Genomic DNA, 17,823 nt, shown 5'->3' on the forward strand with positions numbered 1-17,823 from the left:
CACCTATCAACAATTCTGACTCGTTTACGTCTCGCCCTAAAGTAGTAGTATATTAATTGAAGGGCGGAATTATCAAATGATCTAAGGGTCGATTTTACAAACATGTTAGTAATCCACAATTAACTAATTGTAATTTAACTTAAATACGGAAGTTAAATGATATTTAAATCTTTGCATTTCACCAAACTAATACATACTTACAAATGCCTTTTAAGGAACCCGAAGCTTCATTGCTTCCCTCATATAAGCCAGCCATCGGTCCCTATCTTGAGCAAGATTAATCCAGTCCCTACCGTCATATCCCACCTCTCTCAAATCCATTTTAATATTATCCTCCCATCCACGCCTTGGCGCCCCAAAGGACTTTTCCTCTCAGGTCTTCCTACTAACATTCTATATGCATTTCTAGATTCACCCAAATGTGCTACATGCTCTGCCCCATCTCAAATGTCTGGATTTAATGTTCCTAATTATATCAGGTGAAGAATACAATGCGTATAGTTCTGAGATGGGTAACTTTGTCCATTCTATTGCAACTTCATCTCTTTTAGCCCTAAATATTTTCCTTAGCACCTTATTCTCTCACCAAACTAATACACAATTAAAATAAAATCAATTAATTTAATTTCCAATTAAGTCATCACAGCCTTCTGAATCATAATAAAATTGTAATTCCGAAGGTGATGTTTCCTGCCATTATAGGCAATGGCCTTTATAGTTAGTTCATTTTTTATTTTATTGTACTATTGCATTAAAATTATTAGTATACATAAATTGAAATATCTTGTTTGGATTGATCAGTAGAGAGTATCTTCATGGTAACTCTTAGAAAGAGCAGCTATAACTTTGTTACTATCTCCTACCAGAAACTGAGAGACATTTATTACTGGAGAGTTTGTACCTTTTCAACGTAGGCTTAATCTAAAATGAACTTGCCCATCACAAGGAACTCTTAAATGGTCTTGACTTCAATCGGTTGTTTCAACATTAGTTTCAAATGCGATACATTACATGCGGTGGAAAGATAGAAGATGATAGTTTAGTAACAATAAAGAAAGGACTAAACCCAAAATATTATAATGTAGTGTATGAGTGTTTCTATATAACAAAATTATTTGAACAGTAAAATTATTTTGGTTAAATTTAAATTTCGTTAAACTGATACTGCAAATACAGTAAAACATCGATTATCCGATCATTTACGAAAACAAATTGTACCGGTGTCAGAGGAGCAGTATGAAACAAAGAAACACTGATATTAAACACAAAACTGTACATACAGCCTATTGTATCACACATCTTACGAATAAAACAGAGAACTCAGTAGCCTAGTTTGACAAGTTCAAAATGGCCATTAAAGTAGGCCTACAGTTTAGGGAAAGAAGTCTATTTTTTTTTTTTTGCTTCAAAGCTGAGACCCGTTTTTTTTCCAGCCAAATCTCGCAAACAGAGCTAGCGCAACTTCTACACGGCGCGCGCGCGCAAATTTGAATTTGCCGACTGGAACTCTTTCGGTTAACCGATGTTTCAGTTGATAGGTATTCGGATAATCTATGCTGAACTGTAGCAACATAAGAATGAAATATTCAAGTCGTTTAATAAAATAATGGGTTCCTTAACAAAATATGCTTCCACAAAGGTTATCTATCTGCTCCCTAATTTTGTCGGTCTAATTTAGGGACACCCTGTAGGCTTGTCTGGATTGGTTTCCTTTTTGATGGCCGGAACCGGAACGGCATTCGTCCATGCGTTGCTGACAGATGGACCATCCTGCCTAAGTCCTGATAGAACTAGGTATCATCTTCAGACGAATACATAGTATGTCCCTGGACCCAGGCCTAAACCCTTCCTACATTAACATCGGAAACTCGTACTACGTCAAGACTTTACCTAGTGTATTTTTAACTATTTTACATTTAAACGAAATGAGGGTGGTGGGTAGTGTTGGTGGAATGATATAGGGAAACTGGAGTACCCCGATTTAACCCTCTTCAACGTGTTTATATTCCACTACAAATTGCATGACTTGACCGGGGAATGAACTCGAGTCGCCTAGGATATGAGACCAACGCGCTAGTGCTTGAGCCACTGATGTGGCTATGCTGGAATGTAGATTCCATTTGTGACAAAAACGACATAGTCCTAGGCGAGGAAACACCTTAGCAGAGTTTGAGTGAAAAAGACACTCACTGAATAAGGTTACGATACGCGACTGCGGCAGTAAGGGAAACGCACAAAATAAATTAGTTTCTGTTAAATTTTGAAGAAATGATTTTTTTCTTTACGTTCCAATGACAATTCGCAATACCGGCTTCTGCGAAGTGAATTATTTAAAATTGTGCCTTATGAATACATGAACGGAGATTACGATCATTTTCGTTGAATTGGAAAATTCTTCAAAATGGTGTTCGTTATGTCGACAGTTGACTGTAGTAGGGAACAATATAGAAAAAGTGAGGTTTTCAACATGTGAGAAACGTATTCTTACTACAGCACAAATCTTTCACATTCTGGAAACAATTGGTAATTGATCCCTTTCCACTACTGAATGCCTTTGCCGCTTTGGTAGCGCAATTAGTTCGCAATTCGCTGGCTCGCAACGTCCGTGGATCCAACTTCAAATCTCGGCGATGGCAGAGTTGCATTTGTGGTAGAAAGAGTCAAGGGAGTAAACGTTTTCCACGGGATTCGCCGTTGTTCCCTAGTGATTCCTCTAACACTCTTCACAATAATTCCCCTTTCATTACCATCTCATTTTCCTAAAAATATGGAGTCTCCTGTATTTGTGTGACATCAGAGCCTGACCAGACATTCCTCGTGGTTTATCCAAAGACTATTAGATGATGGTATTGATGAGTTCTAGATGACTCATAATTATGTGTAAATAGACTCCCAAATCTCTCGATCGGTTGGTTTGACGGGGATACGAAGACTCAAACATACCTTATAGATCCATGAGGAAAGGGAGATCACCACTAGGGCATACGAGAGTTGTTTGAGAATTTTATATCCTTACGTAGAAATGAAACTAGCATTATTCTTGAACAATCTTAATTTCTCAACATAATCCCCTTGAGATTCACACACTTGGTTCACATGTGCTGCAATGCTGCGATACTCGCCTTGTACACAGATTCCTCGAGGTCTGCAAAAAAATATTCTGCTTCTTCAATAACCTCTTCATTTGGGGAAAATCGCTTCCCAGCCAAGTAAGTTAGGAGTTTTTGGGATACAAAATAAGTCTGAGGATGCGAGATCTGTTGAGTAGGTGACGCGTCAATAATTCGAACGGTTTTTATTTTATTTTACTTAGTATCAACTACGAGGTTATTTAGCGTCGATGAGATTTGTGATGGTGAGATGATGTTTGGCGAGATGAGGTCGAGGATTCGCCATTAGAGTACCTGACATTTGCCTTACGATTGGGGAAAACCTCGGAAAAAACCTAACCAGGTAATCAGCCCAAGCGGGAATCGAACTCGCGCCCGAGCGCAACTCCGAATCGGTAGACAAGCGCCTTAGCCGACAGAGCTACGCCGGTGGCTCAATTCGAACCGTAGTTCGTGTATTTCAGCAACCGCGATTGCAAGCGTGTGAGCAGGTGCACTGTCGTGATGGAATAACGCTTTCTTCTTGGCCATACCCGGCCTCTTCTCGAGAATTTTCCCTTTCAGTTGCTGCAGAAGATTTGAATAATATTCTCTGGTTACTGTTCTCCCCTTTACTATACAGTCAATGATGATTATGCCCTTACAATCCGAGAACACGGGCGCACTGACTTTCCCAGCCGATTGTACGGCTTTTGCTTCTTTTTGGAAGCGGAGATTCACTGTACTTCCATTATTTCGACTGCAGTTTCGTCTCTGGTACGAGTATGTAGTAGTGCAGGGTTGACAGACACAGCCTAAACGGAGCGGAGCGCTCCACTATAACTCGTTGCGTGCTCCGATGCTTCCACAGACATAAAGCAAGTTCACGCTCCGACTGGACGTCTCTAGCACCACAACAGGCTTCGGAGCTTACAACTCTGACACTACTATAGTAGTGGATCCAGATTTCATCAGTGGTCACAAACCACCTAAAAATCGGGCGTATTTTTCTCGAATCGAGCCAGACAATCCCTTGAAATTTTAAATCGGACGTGCTTTTGTTCTGGTTTTAAAAAACGCAGAACCCACATTGTGGAGACTTTGGATATACCGAAGTCATTGACTAACATGCAGCGCAGTTGAGATACGCATAACCTCGCTAATTTTCCGCAGTTTCAGTCGACGGTCATTCAACATCATACCGTGAATTTGTATAAGATTTCTTCACTTGTTGTTACTGGACGTCCACTGCGGGGGTCGTCTTCCACCATAGACTTACTAAATAACCGCTAGACCGCTCACTGGCGCTAGTGTTATGCTCCCAAATTGAACAGCCAACGGGCGGCCATTTGCTTGGTTGAGATGAATAAGTACAGGTTTAGTTCGTGTGCTATTTTTAATTGCAGCAATGCACACAGATGTAAAGACAAAGAAGGAAGGAATGTTACATTTCACTGATTAGTTAATCTTTAATTTCTACAATATTTTTGGCCCGTATTATGTTACAGAAGACAACTATTGTACTTATACGGCTGTTTGTGCTTCAGATTTCCTCTGAGTAAAGATTCACTTAACCGAAAATGGATAGGTGCAATCCGCAGAGAGAATTTCTACCCTAAAATGAATCATTCAGTGTTTCAACTCATTTCGAAGATAGTTGTTACCTCTCAAACTACGTTATTACCGTATAATTGTTATTGTCCTTCATCCACTCCATATTATCCTTCCCTTTCTTCAAACAGCTGTTGTTTCAGTGCATACATGAATAATAAAATTATTCGCCGAATTCGAGGATACAGAATTAATAATAATAATAATAATAATAATAATAATAATCCGTGGCGCTACAGTCCGTGAAGGCCCCAGATCGACCAGCCGGCTGCTGGCCTCACGCCCAAATGCCGAAGCAGAGGTGGACAATCATCCAACTAGAATAGAAGTATCGTGTGGTTAGCACGATGATCCCCCCAGCCTTTACAGCTGGCTTTCGCAACCGGATTTTGCTACCTATCGTAGCTCCCCAAGTGCATCACGATTCTGGATGGGCACCGGTCCCATACACTGGCCGAAATTTCATAACAAAATTTCTTCCCCATGAGGACTCGAACCAGCGCGCATTCCGTAATGCGAGTCCTAGGCAGTATGCCTTAGACCACCACGCCACGGCGCGGGACGGTAGAAATAGATCCTGTTTAAAAATATATATAAACAAATTTCAGAGCCTAAAAGTTGAAACATGTTCATTAATACTGCATGTACTAACCACTCATTAAGTAATGGCATAACACATTTCAAATTCATCTCCCAGAACAAGTATTAGGCCACATAGCCTGTTAGAGGAAGGAATTTTCACACCATCGTTCCTTTGGACAACTCAACAGAAACTGTATAAACTACAAAAAGTTAATTTTTTAATAGCCCTGATTGAAAGTAACTCTTGTCTTAGTTACGGATTAATGAAACAGTTTTTATACTGCTGCTGCTGCTGCTGCTGCTGCTACTGCTACTACTACTACTACTACTACTACTACTAATAATAATAATAATAATAATAATAAATAATAATGCTATTTGCTTTTATATAACAGTTTAACTTGCATATTAAATTAAAAAGTAGACATTATTAACCTTGGTTATGAATATTCACATTCGGAGTTCCTATGAAAATGATGGAAGTCTGACAGCCTGGTTGAATCCCGATAAAGCGGATCGAGATTGATAAAAATCCCGATTTGAGGGATAATAGCCTAGAACGCAATTTAAACAAGTTAGTCTGCATTTCCTGTTATCCGATATATTTATTTATATATTGACTCAGATGGTTACATTGTAAACATAGAGGTAACCCGCGGAAATTTAGTAAGTCTGTGAGGTAACCCAGCTGATTGCCGTAAGGTAACTCTACTCGCAAGATAATAGTTCCCCTAGTTCTACCACATTGTTGATTAATCCGTTTCGGTACCTAGGTGATGTTCTCGCAAGTAATCAACATTGTGTATTTTAGGTGCGTTGAGTGCCAAAAAAAAAAGAGCTTTTTGATATTGTATTTTACACTAATAACAGACACATACAATTGCTGCGTTTTGTAGTGCAGTGAACTATGTTTAAACATGGACTCATCGTCGATGTACTGTTGCAGTACCGGTTCCGAAAAAGAAAAGTTGCAAAGTTAATTTAGTAGCGAATGGTTGAAACATATTCATGGTTAATAAAAGAAAAAAACGATTAGCCTGTAGTATTCACTGTAACCTACTGTGTGTCTTTCGTATTTTAGTGTTTCTCAGGGAGGTGAATATTACATTAAAAGCACGCGAATACTACTTTGCAGAAAACAACTATAAATCTCTTTGTTAAAGTGATGATAAATATAATGTCTTAAGTTAGCTTCTGGTATCCCGATTTCCCTCGCAGAAAACCTAGCAACTCTGCTGACAGGAGACACACGTTATTAAAGATATATCGCAAAGGAAGTATTGTTCCTTTAAACAAAAACATTTAGCTTTCGGATACGCAATACAACACGTATTCAAATAGCGGTTTCGAAATCCCGCGCGTTTTCTAACAAACAAATGGCGGCTTTCTGCTGCTTCAATTTGGGAACATATTTCTCAGTTCTCCGCTACAGCGTGGTAGGGGCTCGTCTTCCACACTCCCTCGACCATGTTTAAATAGTGCCGCCCATTTTCTCACGGTCTAAAACACACATTCCCTCAGTATAGCATCCATTCTGCTTTAATTTCTGTTGGACTGATTTCCTTTTTTTACGAAATATTTAATGGTAGCACGAAGCACGATATTTTCCACTTTTGCTAATCAGTTCGGCGCACTGAATTATAAATTAACTATACAACATATAGTCAACAGAGAATTATGATTTTTCGTACTAGAACTAATGTAAAATTGTCCCTTACAATGGTGGCATTTTTGACACGTTTTCAATGCCATCTATGGATCAGACTACGAACTTTTCAAACACACCTAGTAGTATTAGGTTTAAATTGTTTAAACGGATGGAGAGCACTGAGTATTGTGGCGGACAATGGGGTCGGCTTAGCCACGCAGCACAGAGGACACGCAACTCATTTCATCACGGGTGCACAGAAATGTTCTTTAGGTTGCAGTGCATAGGGATGCTCCATGTCCCGCCCGATAAGCACTTCTGTACCTCCATAGCATCCTTTTAATTCGCCTTTTCCGTATGTTTTAGTAATAAGAGAGTTCAATTCGTTTCTTGGTGATTGATGGAATTCAAGTATATAATGAGTTTCATATTAATATTCAGTTAGTTAATATTCAGTTAGTTACACAAAAACTAGTAAAATAGTAGCATAAGACAAAATCACACTAGCTTGCCTTCAAACTACAAGTCTCTAGTCGTGAAATAATTAACCGGTACTGGATTGATTAAGCGAAATAAGAAATTATGTTAATTCATCGAATCACGTTAAGCAATTGCTAACGACAAATTTCGCTTCTGAAAAACGAGGCGACCAAAAGTATGTTGTGATTTATTTCTCGCCATCGCGGACCACACCGAAAGATCCTTGACCTGACAGCAAGTAAATCACCCTTATTTTCAAGACTTCCCATCTCCGTCTTCTTCCGCACTCGAGTCTTTGCACCCCGCCCTACATCATCTTACAAGCGATGGCAATATCTATCACCAACATAAAAAATGCTCAGAAAATGAACTTACACTGATGTCAGAAATTTCTCCAAGTTACGATGACGAAATTGGAAATAAAGCGACATCATAGATCCCGTCTTTGCAGCCGTGTAAACAACATTAATACACTTTTAAAACTTTATCAATATGCAAAGTTGTCTCACCCCAACACCTCGCTCTGCGACACAGCACAATATCGCCCAACGCCCTGCACGGGGACTCGAACGGGTGAAGCGATCGATTAAGCCTGAGAAGCTAAAGACCATCCTCTTCCAGTTCACATCCTTTACTTACAGGTATACAAATACGTCGCCACGCTCACCCACTAGGAACAACCACATGATCTACAAACTTTGCTGAATTTTTATTTTAATTGAAAGATTTCTCTTATATCAAATCAATTTATAAGGTTGTCTGGTATTTTTAGAGTATTAACTGAGTGAGTTGATTCAATGGAAGAGCACTGGACTCATGTTGAAGTTCAAATTATTGAGTAGGACAATCTGATCAAGATTATAATGGTTTCTGCAATCTGAAAATAAAGAAAGGTAAATGTCGGATCGATTTTATTCCAAATTTCAGTACAAACAAAGATACGGGTATTGTTTCGAAATACCTAATTCCTAATTAATTGTTCTAGACCGGTAGCAGTAGTTAAATGTGCCATTCCAAACAGGCAGTCGACAATCGTTGCCTAACCTAGTAGATAAAGCTGTTAATAAATGTAAGGAATTATATAGAAATATTATACAGAGTGATTGAAAACCTCTGCGACAAACTGTGAGGGGTGATAGATCTTACAATAAGAGACACTTTTTGTTAAACAACCTATGTCTTTTGACGCGTCGTTTCGAAGTTACCGTTGAAAGTGTTTTGCGAGGGCGTACGTCGATATATGCGAATGTGTGCACCCCTGTTTGTTTCTTGTAGGTTATTTTATGACGCTTTATAAACATCTTTGGTTATTTAGCGTCTGAATGAGATGGTGATAATGCCGGTGAAATGAGTCCGGAGTCCAGCACCGAAAGTTACCCAGCATTTGCTCATATTGGGTTGAGGGAAAGCTCCGGAAAAAATCTCAACCAGGTAACTCGCCCCTACCGGGAATCGAACCCGGGCCACCTAGTTTCGCGGACAGACGCGGTGAACCGTTACTCCACAGGTGTGGATACCCCCGTTTGTTTGTTGAGATGTTTGTAAGAGATGAGAAGGTTGTTGCTCTTTATTATCGTTTAATGTTCAATACCTTTTCCTTTCAGTTCAGTCTAATCATCAATTGAGAATGGATGTCCACACTTTTCCCTAGTTATCCGACATGTCAATGTGTTATGGGAAGGCTCGTGAAAACGGAAGAAGAGCTCTCCACATGTACCAACAACAGTTTCAAAACAGAAATCACCCTCACCATACAATGTTTGCTCGACTTTATAAGCACCTTCGAGACGATGGGTCTCTTCGTCTCCGACGCATAGGTTTTTTTATTGGGTTATTTTACGACGCTGTATCAACATCTAGGTTATTCAGCGTCTGAATGAAATGAAGGTGATAATGTCGGTGAAATGAGTCCGGGGTCCAGGACCGAAAATTACCCAGCATTTGCTCGTATTGGGTTGAGAGAAAACCCCCGAAAATACCTCAACCAGGTAACTTTCCCCGACCAGGATTCGAACCCGGGCCACCTGGTTTCGCAGCCAGACGCGCTGACCGTTACTCCACAGGTGTGGACGCGCATTGGTGGAAGACCGCGCAGACATCCATTCTCAATTGATGATTACACTGAACTGAAAGGAAAAGGTATTGAATATTAAACGTAAACAAACAACAACAACAATCCTTCACTTCTCTTACAAACACCTCAACAAACAAACAGGGGTGCACACATTCGCATACATTGACGTACTCCCGCACAGAAACATTTTCAACGGTAACTTCGAAACTACGCGTCAAAAGATATAGGTTGTTTAACAAAAAGGGTTCCTTATTGTTAGATCTATCACCCCTAAAATTTTATCGCAGAGGTTTTGAAACACCCTGTACCAGAGGTGAGTCATATTTATTTTGAAATTCTCAATTGTGAATTTTCTCTAGAATTCGTTTGGCTCTCATGGAATTACATGCAAGAAGACATAGTCTAGAAATCATCGAGGGTTACCAATTTTACAAATATATTTTGACTTTTACGAAAATAGGCGAAAGAAAACATTGCCTAGATAATTAAAGAGGCTAACAAATATATGTTTACTCTCACGGAAATACATGAAGCCGCGCGTACTCTTTACACATGTGCACATGTGCACTTATTAGTGAATTAAGTGCAAATATTTTGACAGGTTATAGCTAAACCCAAAAGAATTCTAAATTCCTTTGCTAATTTTAACTCGTTAACGGTTCGTACATTATTTAGTAGTATATCGAGCTGGCATGTTTTTGGAAAGCATACAATATTCAAGTCCCTCCAAGTTTAAACTGCCGACAGAAAGTGAAACTTTTGCCTTTCGAAAACTTTAATATATAGTCGTTTTTAGTCATTTCACTAAAATGTCAAACTTAAACAATATCGCGAAAACATTTTCTTCGTTTACAACTGCTATTTTAAATAGATAATTTCGTTACGTTTGAAATAATGTTTTACTTATTTTTAGGTCACTTCCAGTAACAAATATCATGTCCGCTTTTTGATCGAAAGTTTATTATTGTTATTTTTGAAATTGTATTTAACTATAAAATCATTAACACAAATTTTGTTTCAGTACAGTAAGTAATACGTAGGTACATATTTAAATAAGTAAACCGAAGGCATGAAAAGATTCCTATTCATACTCATGTTACAGGCCTATTAATTTATTTTTCTCTTTTCTAAGAGAGTAAAATAAATCGAGGTCATGCTGAAGAAGGATACGAATATCGATTGGTCTGATTACCTGGTTGATTATATTTACTTACTTTTTTTTTCAATGGTAGAATGAATATCAAGTAATGTCATGAGTCCTTTAATTTATCACGTCAAATACCATCTCGCTATCACCGATTCAATCAACTTTAGATAACCGCGCAGTTGATACAACGTTGTTAAATAACGATATAACGAATGTAGTGTAACACCGGGTTGTGCTTCAACTAACCCTCCTTTTATACACCCATCTACTACTACCCACTTGAACGTAAGACACTTGAACAAACACAGCAGATTTTGCGGTTGCTTGGTTAGTGTTATACCACAAGGAAGAGTTCAAATTCTTTCGCATAATAATATCATAGGCTATTCTTTAAGGTAATATAATCAGACTTAGCAGTGCATAGAAACGCTATAACATATATCAAAATGAATTAATTATTTTCTTTTCCTTTCTTCCCTCCCTCCCTCCTTCTTCCCCCTTCCCACCCTCCTCCTTCCTTCTCCTTTTCTTCCACCTCCCCTTCTTCCCTCCCGCCCTTTCTTTTATTCTCTGTCCTCTTACTACCAAACAAGAAATACTCGTTTCCAATAACTTGTGTAACAACTTATATATATATATATATATATATATATATATATATATATATATGCCGGGCGGTGGGACTCGAGCACTGACCTCCAGCGTAGTAGCGAGCTATGTTACTCCTATGCCAAAGATGTAGTCCTCTCGAATGAGTTTAATTTCGACGAATTTATATTAGAAAATAGTAGCACAGTAGAGCATCGATTATCCTAATACCGATCAACCGAAACATCGGTTAACCGAAAGCGTTCCAGTCGGCAAATTCAAATTTGCATGCGTGCCATGTAGAAGTTTTGCTAGCGCTATTTGCGAAATTTGGCGGCAAAAAACGAGTCTCAGCTCTAAAGCAAAAGAAAAAAAAAAAAGAAAGAAATGGACTTATCTTACTAAACTGTAGGCTACGTTAATGACCATATTGAATTTGTCAACCTAGGCTAGTCAGTTCTCTATGTTATTTGTGAGACTTACGATACAAAATATATACTGTATGTACAGTTGTGTTTAATAACAGTGTTTCTTTGTTTCATACTGCTTCTATGACACCAGTACAATTTGTTTTCGTAAATGATCGGTTATCTGAAATATCAGTTATCTGAACACACCCGTCCCCAATTGTTTCGGATAATCGATGCTCTACTGTACTGTCCGTCCGAGTGGTTATAATAATAATAATAATAATAATAATAATAATAATAATAATAATGATTTATTTTAGCTGGCAGAGTTAAGGCCGTAAGGCCTTCTCTTCCACTCAACCAGCAAAAAGTGTATATACATATGCATGAACTTACAAAGAATTCAACAATTTGATTTAGATGAGAGTTACATGTATACAAGAGTTATTTACGAATTAAACAACAAAATACTATGAACTATTAATTAAACACTGAAATAAACTGTGTAGCAGAATTAAACTATAATACATAGAATGTTAATATATTTCAAATGATATTAGATAATAGAAAGAGATTATTATGAGACAATTTTGAAAATACAGCACAATCAGGATGATGTCTAAAGAAAAAAGTAACAGTGTAGTCAGTGATAGTTAAAATCAGTATGATTGGAGTGAAATGCTAATAAGGTTATCTTTTAAGCTGTTCTTAAAGGTGTTTGTTGTCTTGCAGCCCCTAATACTTTGTGACAAGGAATTCCATTGACGCGAGGTGGATATTGTAAAAGATGAGGAATAAAAAGATGTTCTATGAAGAGGTACATTTAGCGTGCCACAGATAAGTGATCTGGTATTTACGTCGTGGTTAGAGTATAGATAAGAGAAACGAGACGAAAGGTAATTTGGTGTTGAGGTGTGCAGAATTCGAAAGAGTAAAGACAAAGAGTGTTAAGTTCTGCGTTCTTTAAGTCGGAGCCACGAGAGACTTGCGAAGGACGGTGATATGTGATCATATCGTCGGATGTTGCACACGTATCTGACGCACATATTCTGAGCTCGCTGTAACTTGACTGACAGTTCAGAACTTAGGTCACTTAACAAAACGTCACAATAATCGAAGTGCGGCATTACTAGGGTTTGTACTAGGGTAAGTTTTAGTTGCTGGGGAAAGAAGTTTCTCAAGCGACTCAAACAGTGAATGGAGGAACAGATTTTTTTCTCGTTTCTTTAACTTGAAAATTCCAACTTAGAGTATTATCAAAAAAGAAGCCAAGATTTTTTACTACAGATGAATAAGGGATTAGCGTGTTGTTAAGGGTAAAACCTGAAAGATTACTGTTATTAAGGGAGTTAACTAAACGCTTATGTCCAATAACTATGGCTTGAGTCTTACTTGGATTAAGTGCGAGTCCGAAATTGGCCGCCCAAGTGGAGACAATGGCTAGGTCACAATTTAACTTGTCAATCGATTCATTGATCGTATTGGGTCTGGAATGTATGTAAAGTTGTAGGTCGTCGGCATAGAGGTGATATCGGCAATACTGTAAGTTCTTTGATACGTCATTAATGTAGATAGAGAAAAGTAGTGGTCCTAATACGGAGCCCTGCGGCACTTCCGATTTGTGTATCGCCATTGGGAGAATTGATTATCAAGTGAAACACACTATTGGCGGTCCCGTAGGTAGGAGTCCATCCAGCTCAAGGTATTGTCTGACAGGTGCAAAGCCTTCATCTTTGCAAGAAGCATGTCGATATCAACAGAACCAAAGGCATTGCTGAAATCGAGAAGAGTTAGCGCCGTTACTTCACCCCTATCCATAGCTTCACGGATGTCCTCAGTCACTTCAAGTAGGGCTGTAGTAGTGCTGTGTCCATGCCTAAAACCCGATTGATAGTCATCGAGGAGTTTGTGTTCGTCGAGATAGTTCGTAAGTTGTCCGTGTACAATATGTTCTAATGCTTTTGAAAGAGTGGGAAGAATTGATATCGGTCTGTATTGGTTTACTGTAGAAGGTGTGTTAGATTTAGGTAAAGGTTTCACTAATGCCGTTTTCCAGAGTGATGGGTAGGACCCAGTCATAATAGATGTATTGAATATATGGGTGACGGTCGGCAGGATCACATCTATTATTTTATACAGGAGAGTGATATTTATATTGTCTACACCTTGGGCTTTAGATTTCATACGTCGCAGCGTCTTTATTACGTCAGTCGGGTTAATGTATTTAAAAAGAATTTATCCCATACAGGTTGGGAGTAAGATCTGAGAAATTCAAGAGTCTCTTGTTTATGTAATGGTTCAGGTGGAGCAGTGACGAAATATTCATTTAGACTATTGAGTGACAAGTTGATGTTATCTACCCGAGGCTTTGCTTTTGTTAGACCCAGGTTATTAAGGTTACGCCACAATTCTTTCGCACTGACCGAAGGTAGAATAAGGGAATGTGCATGGCGTAATTTAGCATTTCTTACTGCTTGATTACATTTATTTCTTAAAACTTTGTAATTATTAAAATCTAATTCGTCCTTGCTCCGTCTGTATTTACGATAAGCAGTGTCTCTGTCTGTCATGAGTAATTTTATGGCATCGCACATTCAAGGCGCAGGGCCGTCGAAATGGGGGTAATCACGTGACAATTACTTAACGGCGTCTCAGCAGAGTTCTAATTCCGTAAAACAAATATCTGCAGGAAAGATTCCAATAGCCACCGGCGTAGCTCAGTCGGCTAAGGAGGTTGCCTGCCGATCCGGAGTTGCATTTGGGCGTGGGTTCAATTTCCGCTTAGGCTGATTACTTGGTAGGGTTCTTTCCGAGGTTTTCCCCAACCATAAGGCGAATGTCAGGTGATCTATGTCGAATTCTCGGCATCTTCTCCCCAAATACCTTCTTGCTATCACAAATGTAATCAACGCTGACGCTAAATAACCGGGTAGTTGATACAGAATCGTTAAATAACCAACTAAAATGTAAGAGTCTAACAGCCCAACCCTGTCTTTACAAAGGAGCCAGTGGAAACGGGTGAGGGAAACTAGGCTGCAACATAATCATTCGGACGGACAGTAGCCCTAATACAATGAAATTACTTCCGAGTCTTGCCCTGTGAATCAAACTCACTTTCAACCGAATCGACTTCAGCAATATTTTAAGATTCAAGAGACCGCTCAATCATTTCGTTACTTAAATGTGTAAGGTTATTATGTCGCCCGGTGTTAGTGGCATATGAAAATTCCTATTCTCTTCTCGAAAACAATGCTCAGTCATAATGTCTGTCCGGCGGTACGTCAGATTCGTGCTAACCATGCGTTAGTCTGCCTATGGTTGAATTTTTATATGTGAGTTGATAGCAACCGCATACGAGTTGCGGTGATTGAAAGATATAGTTTGTCTAACAACAGATATTTTGAGATAATAGACAAGAATTGCAAATCAAGATTTCAGGTATAACTCCCTGTAAAGTTGATTTGAATAATTTAGAGGGAAAAATTGTTCCGGAGCCGGGTATCGAACCCGGGACCTTCGGTTTTTAACGTACCAACGCTCTACCACTGAGCTACCCGGGAACTCTAACCGACACCGATTCAATTCTTCCCTCCATATCCACAGACCTCAAAGTGGGCTGACAACCGTCAAGCAACCAACTTCGAGTGCACACTAACTCCGTGTGACTTAAATTGAGGTTTTCTGTTAACGAACAGTGACGTGTATTATGCAAATCAAGATTTCAGGTATAACTCCCTGTAAAGTTGATTTGAATAATTTAGAGGGAAAAATTGTTCCGGAGCCGAGTAGACAAGAATTGACAGAAAGATTTAGACATAATGTAGACAGTGGAGAAATCTTCTTAATGATGTTCTCTTTATTCAACTCTAGTACCTACTAATGTGTGTCACATATTCTACTAATGTGTCTAATAAAATGGCCGAATAATTTCGAGAAGAGTTGTTTTGAAACTATTCAGAATGTAAATTTAAATTACTGAAAATTCAGGTATTAAATGTCATATTTTCTGATTCGCATCCTTATCTTTCGCAGGTCGATGGGTTTTTGGCCTTGCAGTGTGCCAGTTCTGGCTGTCAGCAGACTACACAGCATCGACGGCATCCATCCTGAACCTCTTCATCCTCAGCATGGACCGGTACTGGTCCATCACGTCTCCGCTGAGGTATCTCCGTCGTCGCACGAAGAAACGAGCGCTCATCATGATCGGTCTGGTGTGGATCGGTTCGGCACTCTGGATTCTTCCGATCATCGGCTGGCACTATATCGAGTCGGGAGGGAAGAGAATGTATCCCTCCACAGTCTGCGAAACTGAATTCGCGAGTAACGTGGCTTTCAAGGTGACAGCGGCCTGCCTCAACTTTTACATACCCACTGTACTCATGGTGTATCTCTACGGACGCATATTCTTCGAGATAAAGAAGCGTAGCAGATTTGAGATCGGCCAATGCAATCACAGCACTAAGATAGAAGTGGGGACAAGTAATGTGTGGGGTACGGACTCTCTTGCAGAAGACCAATTACCAACTCATTCACGGTCAAAATCTAGGACGTTCAAAAAGAAAAACGTCATGGGCGGAGAAACGCATCAGTTTCGAAATCTCACTGTGTTTTCGTATACGCCAGAAGACAAGCAGACAGATGGACTCTCGCATTTTGAGGGAGTTACGGTTAATGTGGAGTATGTTGAATTACCTGGAGGAGCGGTCGATACCAAACACGGTAACCACAACCGGGAGAACTCCGTGGGAAGTCAAAATCGACGCACGTTCGTGCACAAGAACACAACAAAGAAGCGAAATGACTCTGACTCAGTCGTTCTTCAGAAGGAGAAGAAAGCCGCTCGGCAACTGGGTGTCATCATGAGCGCCTTCGTCCTCTGCTGGCTCCCGTACTTCGTCTTGTTTATGGTCATAGCCTTCTGCAGTGACTGTGTGAATCCTCTCTTACACACGGCCACCATATGGCTTGGCTACATCAACTCTACACTCAACCCCATTTTATATCCCTTGTGCAACACTAACTTCAAGAGGGCTTTCAAGAAAATGATTGGGTACGGTACCAAGGACCGCAATGCCTTGATGACAGTGACAACCCGAGGAGGAGCGAGACAGCCGGATCACACACAGAGACCAATACCTAATGGTTAACACTTTTATTACCAGTAAGAGAAGCAAAGAAAATTATTAACGGGGTAACAAAAGCATTTGAATAATGACTGATATTTTGTTACGAGTAACTTATTAGACAATACGGAGTAATAAGTACATCATTTAATCTAAAAATTAAGTGTAAACGCTAAATCTCGTTCGAAACTATGAATCGTATGGAGAGAGACCTAAATATTTGTATCTGAGAACTACTGATAGAGACCCAACAATTACACCGAGTGTCTGTGAAATGTTTTGTGATCACCCAGCAAACAATTCGAGTGTAAAAAGCACTGAATTTTTATGTAACAACACATTAAAACCTTTCCTATTTAATATCGTTTATTGTACTGAAGTTGAATAAAGGCCATACTAAATGGAAATCATTTTTCATTAATGTTTTCATCATAAACATATCAATCAAAAATCCCTTTAAGTTACTGATATTATTAACATATAATTAAAGGGTTCAGAGCCATAGTGGGCCAAGCACCATTTATTAAAAAGAGAAAGAAAGGGTTAAAGTTAAGTGCATACCATAGTTTAATGAAGATTGATATATTATTTGAAGAATCCACAGCAAAAATGATGGATGTCATTTGGAATACATTTTGCAGGAGAAGCAATTGAAAGTTTGAAATGCTTAGCGCTCAAAGCTTAACTATGATTTTCCGATCATTACTGGACATTGACAGTCTTGGTTCATTTTCGGCAAGAAAGTGAAATCCATCATTCTTGCAGTGGACTCTTCAAATGTTATACCCTCGTTTTCTCTTCACACTTTTTCTTTACTATACAGTGTGTTAGGGGTTTGAGTGCACAAAGTTTAACAGGAGGTTCTTTCTATGAAATAGAATCAATACTTCTAATGACATTTTTCTACAACGCATAGTTCAACCAATGAAAAATAGTGTGGAAAGTTTCGTTGCAGATGTTTTCATATCTCTTTAAAATTGTAAGGTTTACTATGAATGTCGCGATAGATATTAAAAAGATGACCAATTTATGTCTTTGTCTTTTTTGCATAAAGTGAACCGTTTATTCACA

The 17,823-nt window shown here is 39.0% G+C and overlaps 1 protein-coding gene across 1 annotated transcript in view; it reads left to right on the plus strand.

Moving 5' to 3' along the window:
• The window catches only part of LOC138707684 (histamine H1 receptor-like), an 84,338-nt gene extending 67,201 nt beyond the window's left edge, over positions 1–17,137 (plus strand). Inside the window, exon 2 of the mRNA XM_069837480.1 lies at positions 15,662–17,137. Within this exon, the coding sequence (XP_069693581.1) occupies positions 15,662–16,776 (1,115 nt within the window). The 3' untranslated portion in view covers positions 16,777–17,137. The remainder of the gene's footprint in view (positions 1–15,661) is intronic.
• Positions 17,138–17,823: the final 686 nt, after the last annotated feature.

Source organism: Periplaneta americana, chromosome 10 (genome assembly GCF_040183065.1).
Source record: "Periplaneta americana isolate PAMFEO1 chromosome 10, P.americana_PAMFEO1_priV1, whole genome shotgun sequence".
Classification (NCBI taxonomy): Eukaryota; Metazoa; Arthropoda; class Insecta; order Blattodea; family Blattidae; genus Periplaneta; species Periplaneta americana.